General features: G+C 41.4%; 1 protein-coding gene across 1 annotated transcript in view; it reads left to right on the plus strand.

The window, feature by feature from the left end:
- Window positions 1-19,949, plus strand: part of LOC135474775 (alanine aminotransferase 2-like) — a 29,300-nt gene that overhangs the window by 2,066 nt on the left and 7,285 nt on the right. The window contains exons 2-12 of the mRNA XM_064754370.1: window positions 1,434-1,523; window positions 1,850-1,958; window positions 4,159-4,289; window positions 5,128-5,244; window positions 8,732-8,861; window positions 10,037-10,116; window positions 10,579-10,712; window positions 13,762-13,870; window positions 15,495-15,560; window positions 15,826-15,981; window positions 18,570-18,682. Coding sequence (XP_064610440.1) covers window positions 1,434-1,523; window positions 1,850-1,958; window positions 4,159-4,289; window positions 5,128-5,244; window positions 8,732-8,861; window positions 10,037-10,116; window positions 10,579-10,712; window positions 13,762-13,870; window positions 15,495-15,560; window positions 15,826-15,981; window positions 18,570-18,682 — 1,235 coding nt within the window. The remainder of the gene's footprint in view (window positions 1-1,433; window positions 1,524-1,849; window positions 1,959-4,158; window positions 4,290-5,127; window positions 5,245-8,731; window positions 8,862-10,036; window positions 10,117-10,578; window positions 10,713-13,761; window positions 13,871-15,494; window positions 15,561-15,825; window positions 15,982-18,569; window positions 18,683-19,949) is intronic.

Genomic DNA, 19,949 nt, shown 5'->3' on the forward strand with positions numbered 1-19,949 from the left:
AAATCTGAGGCTTAAGATAGCTTTGATAAGTGTCTGCTTATACAAAGCCACTTATAAAGATGTGTCCCTAAATCCACTTTGTGTGTCTCAAGTACACAGACCATACAATGTATGCCCGACTTATTTGTAAATAACATGTTACTTTGTACTGTAACACTGCAGTTGTTGAAACTTTGGTGGCTCAAAGGCAAACTCTAGGACCTGATGCACATGTTGAGTGCAGAAGTTTGTGATCTGTATGTGAAAAAAATTTGCTTTATTCAGCGCATGTTTGTGTAACATAATACCTGTACATTGGTTTTAGGGGGAGGAGTTTGGGAAACAGCATGTGTGTCATAGTGATATAATACCTGTCATATATATTGTGTGTCCTGTTAGCACTGCTTACCTGCTTACTGGTGTTTAATGAGTAGATGTCAGGCATCTTTACACTGGAATAAAAAAAAAAGTAGCTTAAATTAATCACTACAGACTTGTTAATGCTGCCTAAACTTGTTGATACTTAATAATCATTTATATATGTGAAGAGATCTCTCACTGATAAATAATGTGCTGTCTTACCTTGACTGTGAGGCCCATGACCGATGAGCATGATGAGGCTATGTAACAGGATACAACTATTGCTGTTATGGCTGTGACTTAGTCAGGAGGTGTATTAGGCACATGTTCAGGTGCTTTGGGTGCGTTTCCTCCATGCATAAACCTGACTGAAGTAAAAAGTTTTTGATTACAGAATAAAGCACCATTGAAACAAATAAAGTAAATTTATGTTAGTTATGATACCATGTCAACTTTTTATAATTGCCAAGGATCAGATTAATCCAGTTTTCATGAAGACAAAATTTGGGAGTGGTTTACAAATTTTATTTTCTTTTTGCTTTTTTTTTTTTCTTCGTCCATTTTCTGAGAGCATAAGAAGTTATGCCCCATCCTTAGAGAGAAAATCATACATTTATGAAGCCCAGGAATTAGCAAAAACAAGTTTGATCTGTAAACATCACAAATATATGAAGTCAGATCAATGTTGGCAGATCCGCTATGTTTCCAGGTACTATTTGTTGTTTAATCAACACCGAAACATTGAGTTTATAAGCCTGTGGAAATGACAGATGAGATCCGTCGAGTTACAGTATATTTCAACTGACAATTGATTACCGTAAAAGCCCATAAATTTCGTGCATGACTATCAAGCTTATTATTCCTAATTCTGAGAGTTCTATTGACTTTAGAAAGGTGTTAAGCTGGGAACATGGGATCATATTCTATTGGAAAATAGTCAGTTTCACCAAAAATATTATTTTTTGACAGTTATTTCCCTCTAAAAATGCACTTTTGTCAGTGAAATTTTAGGTCATTTAGGGTATATTAAATACGTTTATATACTCTATAACACATGTACGTGTATTTACTAGAAGAAATGTATTCTGTACCAGGGCAAGAAAAAGCCATTCCTTGAGGTGATACGAGCAAACATAGGTGACTGTCACGCAACAGGACAAACGCCTCTGACCTTCATCAGACAGGTGAGACTCGGTTTCACTTTCACTTTCATTATGCCATTTAACCATTTATAGTTAATGAATACGATTAAGCTTCTTTCTGGTCTATATTTGTAGGAGTGTGTCTGGCTAAACATTCTTTGTCCAATTTTTTTCCCTAATCTACCGTCAGTTTTTGAAAACACATCATTCAAGAAGGGGACAGTTGTGAATTCCAATACATCTTTTAAGTATTACCCAACATGTGATGATGGGATATCATAATTTGAAAAGATAACATGCATATTAATTTCTGTGATGAGCGTAAGGAGCTTTCATTGTACTGTTGTTTATTTCATCAAATGTTTCAGGTAGTGACATTATGTGCTTATCCAGAGTTGATAAAAACATCAGACTTTCCAACAGATGCTAAACAGAGGGCCCAGAGGATACTGGATGGGTGTGGCGGGAAGAGTGTGGGTGAGTTAGGAAGAGGTGGGGTTTGGGTGGATCATGTAGTGGATGAGCAGAATGTGATCATTATTCCTGTGTTTGCTTTTTGGATAGTATTGAATAGTTAGCAGTATGCAGTTACATGAAGGTGATTTTTACGGTTAGATAGTTTGTGGGTTTGTGGTTGATGGCTCATCAGAAGGGGGGATATAGGCAGGGCTGACAGGCTGTTTCATCAAGCATGGTTGTACAACATAAATGTACCTGTGCGTGTACAGGCAGGGCTGATAGGCTATTTCATCAAGCATGGTTGTGCAACATAAATGTACCTCTGCGTGTACAGGCAGGGCTGACAGGCTATTTCATCCAGCATGGTTGTACAACATAAATGTACCTGTGCGTGTACAGGCAGGGCTGACAGGCTATTTCATCTAGCATGGTTGTACAACATAAATGTACCTGTGCGTGTACAGGCAGGGCTGACAGGCTGTTTCATCAAGCATGGTTGCACAACATAAATGTACCTGTGCGTGTACAGGCAGGGCTGACAGGCTATTTCATCTAGCATGGTTGTACAACATAAATGTACCTGTGCGTGTACAGGCAGGGCTGACAGGCTGCTTCATCAAGCATGGTTGCACAACATAAATGTACCTGTGCGTGTACAGGCAGGGCTGACAGGCTGTTACATCCAGCATGGTTGTACAACATAAATGTACCTGTGCGTGTACAGGCAGGGCTGACAGGCTGTTTCATCAAGCATGGTTGTACAACATAATTGTACCTGTGCGTGTACAGGCAGGGCTGACAGGCTGCTTCATCAAGCATGATTGCACAACATAAATGTACCTGTGCGTGTACAGGCAGGGCTGACAGGCTGTTTCATCAAGCATGGTTGTACAACATAAACGTACCTGTGCGTGTACAGGCAGGGCTGATAGGCTATTTCATCAAGCATGGTTGTGCAACATAAATGTACCTGTGCGTGTACAGGCAGGGCTGACAGGCTATTTCATCCAGCATGGTTGTACAACATAAATGTACCTGTGCGTGTACAGGCAGGGCTGACAGGCTATTTCATCCAGCATGGTTGTACAACATAAATGTACCTGTGCGAGTACAGGCAGGGCTGACAGGCTGTTTCATCAAGCATGGTTGCACAACATAAATGTACCTGTGCGTGTACAGGCAGGGCTGACAGGCTATTTCATCCAGCATGGTTGTACAACATAAATGTACCTGTGCGTGTACAGGCAGGGCTGACAGGCTGCTTCATCAAGCATGGTTGCACAACATAAATGTACCTGTGCGTGTACAGGCAGGGCTGACAGGCTGTTTCATCAAGCATGGTTGTACAACATAAATGTACCTGTACGTGTACAGGCAGGGCTGACAGGCTGTTTCATCAAGCATGGTTGCACAACATAATTGTACCTGTGCGTGTACAGGCAGGGCTGACAGGCTGTTTCATCAAGCATGGTTGTACAACATAAATGTACCTGTACGTGTACAGGCAGGACTGACAGGCTGTTTCATCTAGCATGGTTGTACAACATAAATGTACCTGTGCGTGTACAGGCAGGGCTGACAGGCTGCTTCATCAAGCATGGTTGCACAACATAAATGTACCTGTGCGTGTACAGGCAGGGCTGACAGGCTGTTACATCCAGCATGGTTGTACAACATAAATGTACCTGTGCGTGTACAGGCAGGGCTGACAGGCTGTTTCATCCAGCATGGTTGTACAACATAAATGTACCTGTGCGTGTACAGGCAGGGCTGACAGGCTGTTTCATCTAGCATGGTTGTACAACATAAATGTACCTGTACGTGTACAGGCAGGGCTGACAGGCTGTTTCATCAAGCATGCTTGTACAGCATAAATATACCTATGCGTGTACAGGCAGGGCTGACAGGCTGTTTCATCAGGCATGGTTGTACAATATAAATATACCTGTGCGTGTACAGGCAGGGCTGACAGGCTTTCATCAAGTTATCAAGTTACGATAATCATATATTCCTTCAACAAATGTGAGTTGAAGCTATTCCCTGTTTCGCATGGAACTTTAGTACATGTAGTAAAAATGGAACCAGGTTTCATTGTGAAACACATCAGACTCTCATTGAGTAATAATTTTACCTTATACTATTCTAACAGAGAAGATAAATTTCATGGAAGTGTAGAGATACTGACATGTAGTCTGTGTATATATTGCGTTGTGTTTAGGAGCATACAGTGACAGTGCCGGTGTTGAAGTCATCAGACGAGATGTCGCTGATTACATAGAGAAACGTGATGGCCACCCTGCTAACTACACAGACATCTTCCTCTCCACAGGAGCTAGTGATGGTATTAAGGTAAGGCAGCTGGTAAAGAGGTACACCTACATGTGGTATTATGTGTGAAGAGGTTGTGGTATAAAGGTAAGCAGCTGGTAGAGAGGTACACCTACATGTAGTATTATGTGTGAACAGATTGTATGAAATTGTACTATGCAGCTAATTAATTACAGAAATATGACAGTCGTTCATCTAAGTATACCTGGTCTTTCTGGTCTACACCTCCCCTGAGATACTGTATGTGTACTTGAGGTATTAATGTGCATAATTGGCAGTACCTCAAGTGTCAGATACACCTTCAGTCACCTCACATGTAGCTCTGACACACCTCACATCAGATATGCTACACCTCAACAATCAACATCTCAGATGCACCTCTCAAGTATACCTCGAGTACACCTTATTAGAATGAGGGGTACTCATCTAAGTACACAAACATCCTTCTGTCCACAAGAGGTGGAGATCTCATTACAGTAAGTGGATCAGATATAGTGATAAGCATGTGATATACAGGTACAGCAAGCAGAAATTTCATGAAGATAAGCGAAAACTTCTGTCATATGTTTTTTTTTTTGTTTCATTGTTTTCTGTCTATCTGGTATGATTCAGTTTACTGCTGCCTATATTGAATATGTTCCCTCATCTTTATGTCTTGTCTTGTATGATTCAGTTTACTGCTACCTGTATTGAATATGTTCCCTCATCTTTATGTCTTGTCTTGTATGATTCAGTTTACTGCTACCTCTTCTGGATATGCTCACAGATCTGTTTCTGTCTGTCTTATATGATTAAGTTCATTGCTACCCGTATTGGATATGTTCCCTCATCTTTTTCTCTCTGCCTTGTTTGATTTCAGAGTATAATGAAACTGTTGATGACTGGCAAGGGAGGTAAGGAGCGGGCAGGAGTTATGATACCTATCCCACAATACCCTCTCTACACAGCCACCATTGCAGAGTACAATGCATATCCGGTAAGTTGTAGGTGCCAAAATGGCTGGAGTTGGTGGGGCGGGGCGGACACACACTCAGGTTTGCTATGTCGAGTCTGTTTTTCATTTAAGATTGATAGCTTTTGACCATTGTGGTTGAGCGCTTGAATTCAATTCCTTTGCTGAGTTTAATATCCACAATCATTTCTCATGAGGCAGTATCCTTAAAGTTTCGCATAAGTATGTCTTTAACCGGAAAGAGTTTGGGACAGTCGACATTTCCTTCAAATTAGGTGATTTTTCATTTTTTTTTTTTTTTGTATTCTTTTAGGACACTGGAAGAACATTTGCTCTGCCTGTAAAATAAAAATTTAGATTTGTGTAGCCTATTACAGAGAAAGACTTTCAGTATAGTATCTGTGTCTGTAGTATCTGTGTCATTAGTCCTGTATTGTCTGGTGGCTCAGTCGGTTAGCGCACTAGCGCAGCATAATGACCCAGAAGCCTCTAACCAGTGCAGTCGCTGTGAGTTCAAGTCATGCTGGCTTCCTCTCCGGCCGTAAGTGGGAAAGTCTGCCAGCAACCTGCGGATGGTTGTGGGTTTCCACCTGGCTCTGCCCGGTTTCCTCCCACCATATTGCTGGCCGCCGTCGTATAAGTGAAATATTCTTGAATACGGCGTAAAAAACCAATCAAATAAATAAATAATGAATACCTGTATTGTCTGTGTCATTAGTCCTGTAGTATCTGTGCCATTGGTCCTGTATTTTCTGTCGCATTAGTCCTGTAGTGTCTGTGTCATTGGTCCTGTATTATATGTGTCATTAGTTCTGTAGTATCTGTGTCATTAGTCCTGTAGTATCTGTGTCATTAGTCCTGTATTATCTGTGTCATTAGTCCTGTATTATCTGTGTCATTAGTCCTGTAGTATCTGTGTCATTAGTCCTGAAGTATCTGTGACATTAGTCCTGTAGTATCTGTGGCATTAGTCCTGTAGTATATTTGACATTAGTCCTGTGGTATCTGTGGCATTAGTCCTGTAGTATCTGTGTCATTAGTCCTGTAGTATCTTGTCATTAGTCCTGTAGTATCTGTGTCATTAGTCCTGAAGTATCTGTGACATTAGTCCTGTGGTATCTGTGTCATTAGTCCTGTAGTATCTGTGTCATTAGTCCTGTAGTATCTGTGTCATTAGTCCTGAAGTATCTGTGACATTAGTCCTGTGGTATCTGTATCATTAGTCCTGTAGTATCTGTGTCATTAGTCCTGTGGTATCTGTGGCATTAGTCCTGTAGTATCTGTGTCATTAGTCCTGAAGTATCTGTGACATTAGTCCTGTGGTATCTGTGGCATTAGTCCTGTAGTATCTGTGTCATTAGTCCTGAAGTATCTGTGACATTAGTCCTGTGGTATCTGTGTCATTAGTCCTGTAGTATCTGTGGCATTTGTCCTGTAGTCATTAGTCCTGTAGTATCTGTGTCATTAGTCCTTTAGTATCTGTGTCATTAGTCCTGTAGTATCTGTGTCATTAGTCCTGTAGTATCTGTGTCATTAGTCCTGAAGTATCTGTGACATTAGTCCTGAAGTATCTGTGTCATTAGTCCTGTAGTATCTGTGTCATTAGTCCTGAAGTACCTGTGGCATTAGTCCTGTAGTATCTGTGTCATTAGTACTGTGGTATCTGTGGCATTAGTCCTGTGGTATCTGTGTCATTAGTCCTGTAGTATCTGTGGCATTAGTCCTGTAGTATCTGTGGCATTTGTCCTGTAGTCATTAGTCCTGTAGTATCTGTGTCATTAGTCCTGTGGTATCTGTGTCATTAGTCCTGTAGTATCTGTGGCATTAGTCCTGTAGTATCTGTGTCATTAGTCCTGAAGTATATGTGACATTAGTCCTGTAGTATCTGTGGCATTAGTCCTGTAGTATCTGTGTCATTAGTCCTGTAGTATCTGTGGCATTTGTCCTGTAGTATCTGTGACATTAGTCCTGTAGTATATGTGTCATTAGTCCTGTAGTATCTGTGTCATTAGTCCTGAAGTATCTGTGTCATTAGTCCTGTAGTATCTGTGACATTAGTCCTGTGTTATCTGTGACATTAGTCCTGTGGTATCTGTGTCATTAGTCCTGTAGTATCTGTGGCATTTGTCCTGTAGTCATTAGTCCTGTAGTATCTGTGTCATTAGTCCTTTAGTATCTGTGTCATTAGTCCTGTAGTATCTGTGTCATTAGTCCTGTAGTATCTGTGTCATTAGTCCTGAAGTATCTGTGACATTAGTCCTGAAGTATCTGTGTCATTAGTCCTGTAGTATCTGTGTCATTAGTCCTGAAGTACCTGTGGCATTAGTCCTGTAGTATCTGTGTCATTAGTACTGTGGTATCTGTGGCATTAGTCCTTTGGTATCTGTGTCATTAGTCCTGTAGTATCTGTGGCATTAGTCCTGTAGTATCTGTGGCATTTGTCCTGTAGTCATTAGTCCTGTAGTATCTGTGTCATTAGTCCTGTGGTATCTGTGTCATTAGTCCTGTAGTATCTGTGGCATTAGTCCTGTAGTATCTGTGTCATTAGTCCTGAAGTATATGTGACTTTAGTCCTGTAGTATCTGTGGCATTAGTCCTGTAGTATCTGTGTCATTAGTCCTGTAGTATCTGTGGCATTTGTCCTGTAGTATCTGTGACATTAGTCCTGTAGTATATGTGGCATTAGTCCTGTAGTATCTGTGTCATTAGTCCTGTAGTATCTGTGTCATTAGTCCTGTAGTATCTGTGACATTAGTCCTGTGTTATCTGTGTCATTAGTCCTGTAGTATCTGTGGCATTAGTCCTGTAGTATCTGTGGCATTAGTCCTGAAGTATCTGTGACATTAGTCCTGTGGTATCTGTGGCATTAGTCCTGTAGTATCTGTGTCATTAGTCCTGTAGTATCTGTGGCATTTGTCCTGTAGTATCTGTGACATTAGTCCTGTGGTATCTGTGTCATTAGTCCTGTAGTATCTGTGTCATTAGTCCTGAAGTATCTGTGACATTAGTCCTGTGGTATCTGTGGCATTAGTCCTGTAGTATCTGTGTCATTAGTCCTGAAGTATCTGTGGCATTAGTCCTGTAGTATCTGTGTCATTAGTCCTGAAGTATCTGTGACATTAGTCCTGTGGTATCTGTGTCATTAGTCCTGTAGTATCTGTGGCATTAGTCCTGTAGTATCTGTGGCATTTGTCCTGTAGTCATTAGTTCTGTAGTATCTGTTCCTGTACATGTATGGGTATAAACACAGAGATGTAGCCTTGACCTCTTTTAGGACCACTTAACAGTTTTTGTAGAGTTTGATTAATTTCTTCTTCACAAAAAGTGTTGGGTTTAAAGGGTTATTGTGCAAGGGCCTTAATGTTCGTCTGAAAGTGCATTTTTACATACCAAACTTTAGGTGAAGTGAAGAGGAAGTGTGTGTGTAATATCAGACATGGGTACATATATGTAGACTCAGCATCTGTGTATCTGTTTATCAGCCTGTATAAAGCCAGATATTTGTTTACAGGTAAACTATTACCTGGATGAGGACAATGGCTGGGCACTAGACATTGATGAGTTAAAGCGGTCTATCAGTGCTGCACGACCAGAGTGTAAACCTCGGGCTATAGTTGTCATTAATCCAGGGAACCCCACAGGTGAGAAGCTTAGACTTACAGTCACGTTCACAAGGTTCAGTTTCTATCAACTGGTGAAGTGGGCCATGTGAAGGTGGCATATGAAAAATACTTTTCACTCAAGGATTGGATGAAACAAATTCAACTGTACAAACAAGGCTCAAAGAAGACATAGAAGATTTTTTTGTGTTGTTTTAGAAGAGCACTTATAATTACTTTTCACAAAATATCAGGCTCATCTGTGAATGTGTTACCATTCAAAATTGTTAAAAAGTTCATAAAATCTATAAAGCGGTCTCATTACGATATTTTCTAACATTTCAACACTAAAAATAGTACAGGTAAGGGTAATATATTTTAACAGAGATGCAATAATTCTAGCTACATACATGTATTCTTGGTAAATAAATATAAAATTAATTTGAATAGCAAATATAGGTTTTTTGCCAAGAATCTCATATTGTGTAGCGAAGAGAAAGATAATTGAAGAGTCAAATTCATTCAATCATTACCAAGAACACAAATGGAAATGTATCCTAAAATCATCTTATTTTATTTTGACTGAAAATGCACTGTAATGAATGTAGATGTATTGTACAGTGGCCAGGCTCTGCAGTATGGATTTTCATCTATATTACATGTATATAAAGTCAGATCTAGTTGCTGCTGCTCTCTGTCTCTGTCTCTCTCTCTGTCTTTGTCTCTCTCTCTCTGTCTTTGTCTCTCTCTCTCTCTTTCTCTCGGCTGTACACTGATTTGTTTATTAAGCAGATATACTGATAATGTTTATACCAAAGCAAGATAGAACTTAGAGTTAAACCATTTAAGTGTATATGCAGACATATGATTTGTGGTGATTTGAGTACCTTAATTGTAATAAAGAAACCAGTGAAATAGAAATAAGATTTTTCATGTTCGTACATGTACAGTACACTGTTTGTGCTGTATTTCATATTATGTTATAGATTACTGTAGTACTTACAGATTGACATCAGATAACTGTTTGTGCATTGAGATTTGCTTCAAAACTGCAAGGCTGCACTATATAAACCTATATTAAGGTTTTCATTGGTGAAGTGTAATTTAAGTATGAGTGATTTGACTCTTCTGTCTGTACTATATACTGCATTTACTGTGTATTCACTAAGAGATTATCAGTTGTATAAAGTACATCATGTGATGTGCTTGTGTTCCAGGACAAGTTTTGACAAGAGAGAACATTGAAGGAATCATACGCTTTGCCAAGGAGGAAGATCTATTCATTTTAGCAGATGAGGTACATGCAGATCTTGGAACATGTATATTTTGGAGTGTTTGACTGTCCAGAAGAGTGCAAAGGTGCAGATGTCAGATTTTGTTTACTATTAGAATACATGTGCCTGATTCCCAGGTTGGAGCATCTCCAGACTATAGAGTGACTCCTCTAGTCAGTGCAGAAGTATTGGGTTTCATTTAGTCCCCCAGAATATGCTTTGTAGTGATTTGTTTTTTGCTATAAAAACATTTTCTGTGTAGTTCTTTGTTTGGAGGAACACATTTACACTTAGCATGAACAAAGTATGCATGCAGATGTCCTCGAAGAATCTCACGGGAACAGTTGCATCATACATGGACATCAAAATTAAGGCTTGACACCCCAAAAGGCTGTGGTTTCAGCCAGATTTCTGCCACAATCCTTCTCCTGATCACCATCCCAAAACTAAAAGGTTCTATAGTGATATTATTACTGTTCCCGCAGGTTTATCAGCATAACGTGTATGCTGAAGGAAGTGAGTTCCACTCGTTCAAAAAGGTGCTGAGAGAGATGGGTGCAGAGTATCAGGACATGGAGCTGGCCTCCTTCATGTCAACATCCAAGGGATATATGGGAGAGTAAGTTACACATATCATAAACCTGTCCACAAATATGTAGTCTGTTCAACTGTACATGCTGCCTAGTCCTCCCTGGTCCTCCCTGGTCCTCCCTAGTCCTCCCTAATCCTGCCTAGTCTTCCCTAATCCTCCCTAGTCCTCCCTAATCCTGCCTAGTCCTCCCTAATCTTGCCTGGTCCTGCCTAATCCTGCCTAGTCCTCCCTAATCCTCGCTAGTCCTGCTTAGTCCTGCCTAGTCCTTCCTAATCTTTCCTGGTCCTGCTTAATTTTCCCTAGTCCTCCTTAATCCTCCCTAATCCAGCCTAGTATGCCTGGTCCTCCCTAGGCCTGCCTAGTCCTCCTTAGTCCTGCCTAGTCCTCCCTAGTCCTGCCCATTCCTCCCTAGTCCTGCCTGGTCCTGCCTAGTCCTGCCTGGTAACTGAACGGTACTGGCACTACACACATGTTGAAGAAGTCTTCTTACTGTACCGTGCAGTTGATTACCAATAAATTCCATGTAGTGTACATGTGTGGTACTGTGTGGTACTAAACCGTATCCTGCTGACCCCATGGTAAATGGTACCAGCATTGCTGGCAAGGTTCTACATTGACTATATTGACTGTGGGCTATTGCTGAGATGGACGCACGGTGCTGTCAAGTTTTTGTGGGCATATCTGAGGCTTGGCTGTGTATTTGATTTGTTAATACTATGTTCAGCATTATTGGATTGCTAATTTTTAGTGCGACTAAGCCAGCCTAAGAGTCAGCCATTCTGACTATGTCAGTCTGTAAATCCCATTTTTAATACCTTGTCTTTTAAGATGGGTCTCCCATCTATTAATGTGGGCCATTCACCATAATGAAGTTCTCTGTGCTTGGTGGAATGACAGGGTTGTCACAGCTACAGTGTATGTTTGACTTGAACTTATTTACATGTGGGAGTGTTGAGAAGTTTACAGTTTTCCACACGTTACCCTGCCTATAACCTTACCTGGCAACAGGTGCTAGATCGCAGAGCATGCTGTTCAGCTGAATCTACAGTGTGTAGTTTATACCAGCGGAGCAGACAGTGAGACTGTCAACCGATGGCACTGCTGTAACACAAACCTGTAACAGACTTGAATAATACATACATGTAGTGTGCATGTGTTTCTCAAAGGAACATATTGTGAGCATAAGATGTACATTTGTAGGATATTTGTTGATGCGGGAGTGGAATTGCTAGAGTCTCGAGCAACACCCACATGTTTCATGTTTATGAGGGAGTGGAAGTGCCAGCGTCTCGAGCAATGCCCACATGTTTCATGTTTATATGGGAGTGGAATTGCCAGAATCTCAAGCAATGCCCACATGTTTCATGTTTATGTGGAAGTGGAATTGCCAGAATCTCAATCAGTGCCCACATGTTTCATGTTTATGTGGGATTGGGATTGTCAGAGTCTCGAACAGTGATCACATGTTTCATGTTTATGTGAGAGTGGAATTGTCAGAGTCTGGAGCAATGCCCACATGTTTCCTGTTTATGTGGGAGTGGGATTGTCAGAGTCTGGAGCAATGCCCACATGTTTCATGTTTATGTGGGATTGGGATTGTCAGAGTCTGGAGCAATGCCCGCGTTTCATGTTTATGTGGGAGTGGGATTGTCAGAGTCTGGAGCAATGCCCACATGTTTCATGTTTATGTGGGAGTGGAATTGTCAGAGTCTGGAGCAATGCCCACATGTTTCATGTTTATGTGGGATTGGGATTGTCAGAGTCTGGAGCAATGCCCGCGTTTCATGTTTATGTGGGAGTGGGATTGTCAGAGTCTGGAGCAATGCCCACATGTTTCATGTTTATGTGGGAGTGGAATTGTCAGAGTCTCAAGCAATGCCCACATGTTTCATGTTTATGTGGGAGTGGAATTGCCAGAATGTCAATCAATGCCCACATGTTTCATGTTTATGTGGGATTGGGGTTGTCAGAGTCTCGAACAGTGATCACATGTTTCATGTTTATGTGAGAGTGGAATTGTCAGAGTCTGGAGCAATGCCCACATGTTTCCTGTTTATGTGGGAGTGGGATTGTCAGAGTCTGGAGCAATGCCCACATGTTTCATGTTTATGTGGGATTGGGATTGTCAGAGTCTGGAGCAATGCCCGCGTTTCATGTTTATGTGGGAGTGGGATTGTCAGAGTCTGGAGCAATGCCCACATGTTTCATGTTTATGTGGGAGTGGAATTGTCAGAGTCTCGAGCAATGCCCACATGTTTCATGTTTATGTGAGAGTGGAATTGTCAGAGTCTCAAGCAATGTCCACATGTTTCATGTTTATGTGAGAGTGGAATTGTCAGAGTCTCGAGCAATGCCCACATGTTTCATGTTTATGTGGGAGTGGAATTGTCAGAGTCTCGAGCAATGCCCACATGTTTCACGTTTTTGTGGGATTGGGATTGTCAGAGTCTCGAGCAATGCCCACACGTTTCAAGTAATTCTTTTTACACTCAGCTGTTTTTCTGCTGTGTTGTCTTGGCCGTTAACACACCTATCCTACTAAGTATCTCTTCTGGCATGGCAAGGAAGAATGTAGCCTAAACTAGTAATTAAAACATGTTTGGTGTAAATGTGCAACTGTTAAAGGTTGTAACGGACGACTGTTATGAAGAAGGGGTTTTGGGATATGGTAGTATTAAAACAACAATCCAGTAAATACATCTAAAGAGGCAGACACATTAATTGCCTTGGAAGAATTTTATTCTGAAAACTGTTTTGGCTTTTTTGTTTTGTTTTTTTTTTTGTTAAAAAGTTTTTGCAAAAATTGCAAAAACGTGTCGTGACAGTGATTAGCATATGGCTTCCTTTGCATCATATGGCCATAAAATTTTGAAAATCTTCTCAGTTTTGTCTTGAAACAACCTTTGTGCTACTTTGCCAAATTTAGTAATTAATTAGCATTGAGTAATTAAGGCGCATACCAATCAGTGCTGTAAATCTAAGATTGTGAATGCCTAATAAGATAGGAAATATATTATTGGATTAAAATTGTACAAGTTCCAGTTGTTATAGATGACTGTGTTTTGTCTTTGCATAGATGTGGGTTCCGTGGTGGCTACACAGAAGTCATCAATCTAGATCCAGATGTCAAATACCAACTTTCCAAATCTGTGTCTGCCAAACTCTGCCCTTCAGTTATAGGACAGGTGAGCAGTGAGCAATTGAAAACCCTCAACAAAGTTGTATTGTAAGGATGGCCTAATGGAAACATTTACCTGTGCTCCGCATAACATTTTGTTCATTTGTTGTCTGAAGTTTAGACAAAACTTCAAGGATTAGTGTCCTGATTTAACTCCTGGTCAAAATTATAAAGTTTATAACCTGTTTAAACAGCATGTTACCAGGAGGGATTCTGAGAAACTCAATAATGACTTTAAATCCACCAACAATAGATCTACTGCCCTGGCTGATCCCAAGCCGTCCACCGTCCAGCATTCTGAACAGCCTATACCTATAGGGCCATACAGCCTATTAGAGTATATAGATTTGCTACATGTGCATTTATCAGTTTTCAGTTCGGTCAATAGTATTTTATAACCAGAGTGTGCATATGCCATTGTGGAGTTTATTTGTATTTGTCTCGCAGCTTTCAGCTGTGAAGGTATGGCTGTTTTGGTGAGTCCAATATCCTTCTGTCTTGTGCTGTAAGTCGGTTCCTTCATGTGGGCCAAGGGTCCTCTGTGGCTTACTTGGTTAGCACACTAGCACAGCCTAATGACCCAGAAGTCTCTCACCAATGCAGTTGCTGTGAGTTCATGCTGGCCTCCTCTCCGGACGTGGTGAGGTCTGCCAACAAGCTACAGATGGTCGTAGGTTTCCCCCAGGCTCTGCCCGGTTTCCTCCCACCGCAATGCTGGCCACGGTCGTATAAGTGAAATACTTGTGAGTGCAGCGTAAAACACCAATCAAATGAATAAATATAACAGCCAAAGATAAATAGGGCCAAATCGTCTGGAAACTTGAAGAAACTAACTCCAGGTTTCTTCAACGACCTGTTTTTACAACAGTAAAGTGAACAGCAAATCATTTCGTGGAGAAATTCAATTTGCTTGTTGTCACTCTTGTAGCTGTTTTTAACACTGACTTGAATGATATAATTTGGCAGAAACTACCAAGTGTTGGCAAAAAAAAATGCATCAAACCAGCCTCGTTATCTAATGATTTTAGGTGGAATATTACTCTGATTACTGTACCTTTTTTCAATATTTTTGGCACTCAGTTTAACAATATATAGAGGGGTAAATAATTATGAATAAATGATGAATCTGCTCACTAATCCTTTAGTAAATCATTTGTATGAAATATGCTACCTACAGAAATCATTTGTATGAAATATACTACGTGCAGAAATCATTGGTATGAAATATGCTATCTACAGAAATCATTGGTATGAAATATGCTATCTACAGAAATCATTTGTATGAAATATACTACCTAAAGAAATCATTTGTGTGAAATATACTACCTAAAGAAATCATTTGTATGAAATATACTACCTACAGAAATCATTTGTATGAAATATACTACCTGCAGAAATCATTTGTATGAAATATACTACCTGCAGAAAGCATTTGAATGAAATATGTTTCCTACAGAAATCATTTGTATGAAATATACAACATATAGCTACAAAAAGGATGTATGAAATTTGCTATATGTACTTTCCTATACTGTTCCTACATTTACAAAAATCATTTGATACCTGTAACGTTCAAACCCAAGTCCAAAATCAATCATGTTGTTCTGGTGATATGATACATCTGTTTGTAGGCCTGTATGGACACAGTGGTCAACCCCCCTGTGGAAGGAGAACCATCCTATGAGCTGTTCATAAAAGTAAGCCAAATTCTACATCAAATTCAAGGTCAGCTGCAAGGGTTTTTGATTTGGAACTGAAAGTTAACGGATTAAATATATGGTGATGATTGTGGTACATTTTTCAATTATTTTCTTTGTGTGTAGCTTATTTTTAACTGGACACAAAATCTGATCTGGTGCAAATCTGAACAGTCCCCAGATGTGTTATCACTTCATGCCAAAATCACACACAAGTTTAATAACTGTTTTTGTATTGTTTTGTCTTGTTTTGTTTTTTTATCAGGAAAAGAATAATGTTTTGGGGCTGTTAGCTCAGAAGGCAAAAATGGTGACAGAGACCTTCAATGCTATTGAGGGTTTGAGCTGTAATGTGGTCCAGGGGGCCATGTACGCATTCCCCAGGGTAGAGATTCCAGAGAAGGCTATCGCTGAGGCAAAGGTAAGTGGATACAGACATGGAAAACACAGTCAAGGTTACTTTAAACAGGTGCTAACATGCAATAGCTACATCATACCCCAGATGATAGGATGTCTGAAATTTGACCACCCAGTTGACTGACAGATCAATAATAATAACGAAGTGAAGCCATCGCCACAAAAATGTTAAAGGTTTCACAAGCTTTCGGTCCACATGCATTGATCAGTATCAAGTGACTTGATAATTACCCCAACATGTGCATCTAAAGCTTGTGAAACCTTTTTCATTTACATGGTGATGCCTTGTCTTTATTGTTATTGTTGTTGAATCCATGTACAACTGTGAGTTTTAAGCAGTATAGTAGACAAAACAATGTTTCATGAGCACATTCATTTTTCTTACTATTTACATGTATGTGCTAAATTTATAAATTTCAACCACTAAAAATATATACATGTATATCCCATAACTTTTAGGCACTGCCATACTTTACCACCTTATGCAGCTTGCATTTTTCTCTTCTTGATACCAAAAAAATCTAAAGAGCATGACAACATTTTTTGGAGTTGTTGATGGTGGAAATGAAGTCACAGTATTGTTTTATTTTTTATCATGGAGATAGAATAGATGGAGGCATGACCATGAGGCTTCACAGTGTTCAATGTATGTTACCGACACTGCAGAAGCTGCTCTTTGTTGTCACAGTAGATTAGAGCGGCCTGGCTTGGTCAGTCCAAGGCGCAAGTGCTCTCACTAGGCTGTAGCAGGCAAACAGTGCAGTGTATCAACAACCTGTAATATCTGTGTTGGAGTATTATCCAATCAGTGCCTTAGCACCCCTCAGTTTAGAGGCTTTTAGAGGAGACAGGTATTATAGACCCCCAGTCCTCAGCCTGGTCCCCAGATGCCCTGTACTGTTTGCAGCTGTTAGACAAGACAGGTATTATAGACCCCCAGTCCTCAGTCTGGTCCCCAGATGCCCTGTACTGTTTCCAGCTGTTAGACAAGACAGGTATTATAGACCCCCAGTCCTCAGTCTGGTTCCCAGATGACCTGTACTGTTTCCAGCTGTTAGACGAGACAGATATTATGGACCCCCAGTCCTCAGTCTGGTCCCCAGATGCCCTGTACTGTTTCCAGCTGTTAGATGAGACAGGTATTGTAGACCCCCAGTCCTCAGTCTGGTCCCCAGATGCCCTGTACTGTTTCCAGCTGTTAGGCGAGACAGGTATTGTAGACCCCCAGTCCTCAGTCTGGTCCCCAGATGCCCTGTACTGTTTCTAGCTGTTAGACGAGACAGGTACTATAGACCCCCAGTCCTCAGTCTGATCCTCAGATGCCCTGTACTGTTTGCAGCTGTTAGACAAGACAGGTATTGTAGACCCCCAGTCCTCAATCTGGTCCCCACGTGCCCTGTACTGTTTGCAGCTGTTAGGCGAGACAGATATTCCTCAAATGCCCTGTACTGTTTCCAGCTGTTAGACGAGACAGGTATTATAGACCCCCAGTCCTCAATCTGGTCCCCAGATGCCCTGTACTGTTTCTAGCTGTTAGGCGAGACAGGTATTGTAGACCCCAATCCTCAGCCTGGTCCCCAGATGCCCTGTACTGTTTCCAACTGTTAGACGAGACAGGTATTATAGACCCCCAATCCTCAGACTGGTCCCCAGATGCCCTGTACTGTTTCCAGCTGTTAGGCGAGACAGTTATTGTAGACCCCCAGTCCTCAGTCTGGTCCCCAGATGTCCTGTACTGTTTGCAGCTGTTAGATGAGACAGGTATTATAGACCCCCAGTCCTCAGTCTGGTCCCTAGATGCCCTGTACTGTTTCCAGCTGTTAGACGAGACAGGTATTATAGACCCACAGTCCTCAGCCTGGCCCCCAGATGCCCTGTACTGTTTCCAGCTGTTAGACGAAACAGGTATTGTAGACCCACAGCCCTCAGGTATGTCCCCAGATGCCCTGTACTGTTTCCAGCTGTTAGACGAGACAGGTATTATAGACCCCCAGTCTGGTCCCCAGATGCCCTGTACTGTTTCCAGCTGTTAGGCGAGACAGTTATTGTAGACCCCCAGTCCTCAGTCTGGTCCCCAGATGCCCTGTACTGTTTGCAGCTGTTAGATGAGACAGGTATTATAGACCCCCAGTCCTCAGTCTGGTCCCTAGATGCCCTGTACTGTTTGCAGCTGTTAGAAGAGACAGGTATTATAGACCCACAGTCCTCAGCCTGGCCCCCAGATGCCCTGTACTGTTTCCAGCTGTTAGACGAAACAGGTATTGTAGACCCACAGCCCTCAGGTATGTCCCCAGATGCCCTGTACTGTTTCCAGCTGTTAGACGAAACAGGTATTGTAGACCCACAGTCCTCAGGTATGTCCCCAGATGCCCTGTACTGTTTGCAGCTGTTAGACGAGACAGGTATTATAGACCCCCAGTCCTCAGTCTGGTCACCAAATGCCCTGTACTTTTTCCAGCTGCTGAACGAGACAGGTATTGTAGACCCCCCAGTCCTCAGTCTGGTCCCCAGATGCCCTGTACTTTTTCCAGCTGTTAGAAGAGACAGGTATTATAGACCTCCACCTCTAATCATCTTCCCCTTTGTCCTCAGTCCTCAGGTATGTCCCCTGATGCCCTGTACTGTTTCCAGCTGTTAGAAGAGACTGGTGTCTGTGTTGTACCTGGCAGTGGGTTTGGCCAGAGAGAAGGCACGTTTCATTTTAGGTGAGTACAGTAACTTCAGTACACTATATGACCATTATCTACTTCACTTGGCACTTAGCATAAGACAAATAAACAAAGTACAGGTACATGTATGTATGCATGGATGGGTTTTATTCATACTTAGCAATTTTTCAGTGATGTGATGATGAATTTTGTATATGTACATGTACTGTGTCTTCTTGTGTCAGGGCGAGTGCATGCCGCCAAAGTGCTGCTGCCACTGCAGTATCATGCCAAAAACACCATACATGACACCGAATCCAGTCACGTTATACCAACACCATTCCAACCAGTGTTGTTTCCTTGCTCAAACTCTCTCCGCAGAATGCTAAGGAGGCAACAAAATCCCAGGAGTCGTGACTGAAGGCGACTGCTCTAACCACTAGGCCGCAGAAACGGTCATGCCAGTTACTGATTGGCTTGCTATTAGGATGGTGTGATTGGGTGGGGCATTATGCCTGGAGTCTTTGACATGGTGTAAATACAGTGTTTTTTTGCATTGGATCCAGCCTGCTAGATGGAGACACCATTGTCATATGGCTGAAATACTGTTAAAAGGGAAGTTAAACCTCAATTAAACAAACATGTCCTGGAATTCCACCGATCAGTGTGGCATGAAATAAGATGTCAGTCATGGTATGGTCTGTATTAGCAGATTGTGATTCATCCAGGATTCTGTGTGGTGTAGAGTAGTTCACCTAGGATTCTGTGTGGTGTAGAGTAGTTCACCTAGGATTCTGTGTGGTGTAGAGTAGTTCATCCAGGATTTTGTGTGGTGTAGAGTAGTTCATCCAGGATTTTGTGTGATGTTGAGTAGTTGATCCTTGATTGTGTGGATGTAGAGTAGTTCATCCAGGATTCTGTGTGGTGTAGAGTGGTTCATCCAGGATTCTGTGTGATGTTGAGTAGTTGATCCTTGATTGTGTGGATGTAGAGTAGTTCATCCAGGATTCTGTGTGGTGTAGAGTAGTTGATCCTTGATTGTGTGGATGTAGAGTAGTTCATCATAGGTTGTGTGGGATATAGAGTAGTTCATCATAGGTTGTGTGGGATGTAGAGTAGTTCATCCAGGATTCTGTGTGGTGTAGAGTAGTTGATCCTTGATTGTGTGGATGTAGAGTAGTTGATCCTTGATTATGTGGATGTAGAGTAGTTCATCATAGGTTGTGTGGGATGTAGAGTGGTTCATCCTGGGTTGTGTGGGATGTAGAGTAGTTCATCATACATTGTGTGGGGTGTAGGGTATTTCACTCTGGGTTGTGTGGGA

Source organism: Liolophura sinensis, chromosome 9 (genome assembly GCF_032854445.1).
Source record: "Liolophura sinensis isolate JHLJ2023 chromosome 9, CUHK_Ljap_v2, whole genome shotgun sequence".
Classification (NCBI taxonomy): Eukaryota; Metazoa; Mollusca; class Polyplacophora; order Chitonida; family Chitonidae; genus Liolophura; species Liolophura sinensis.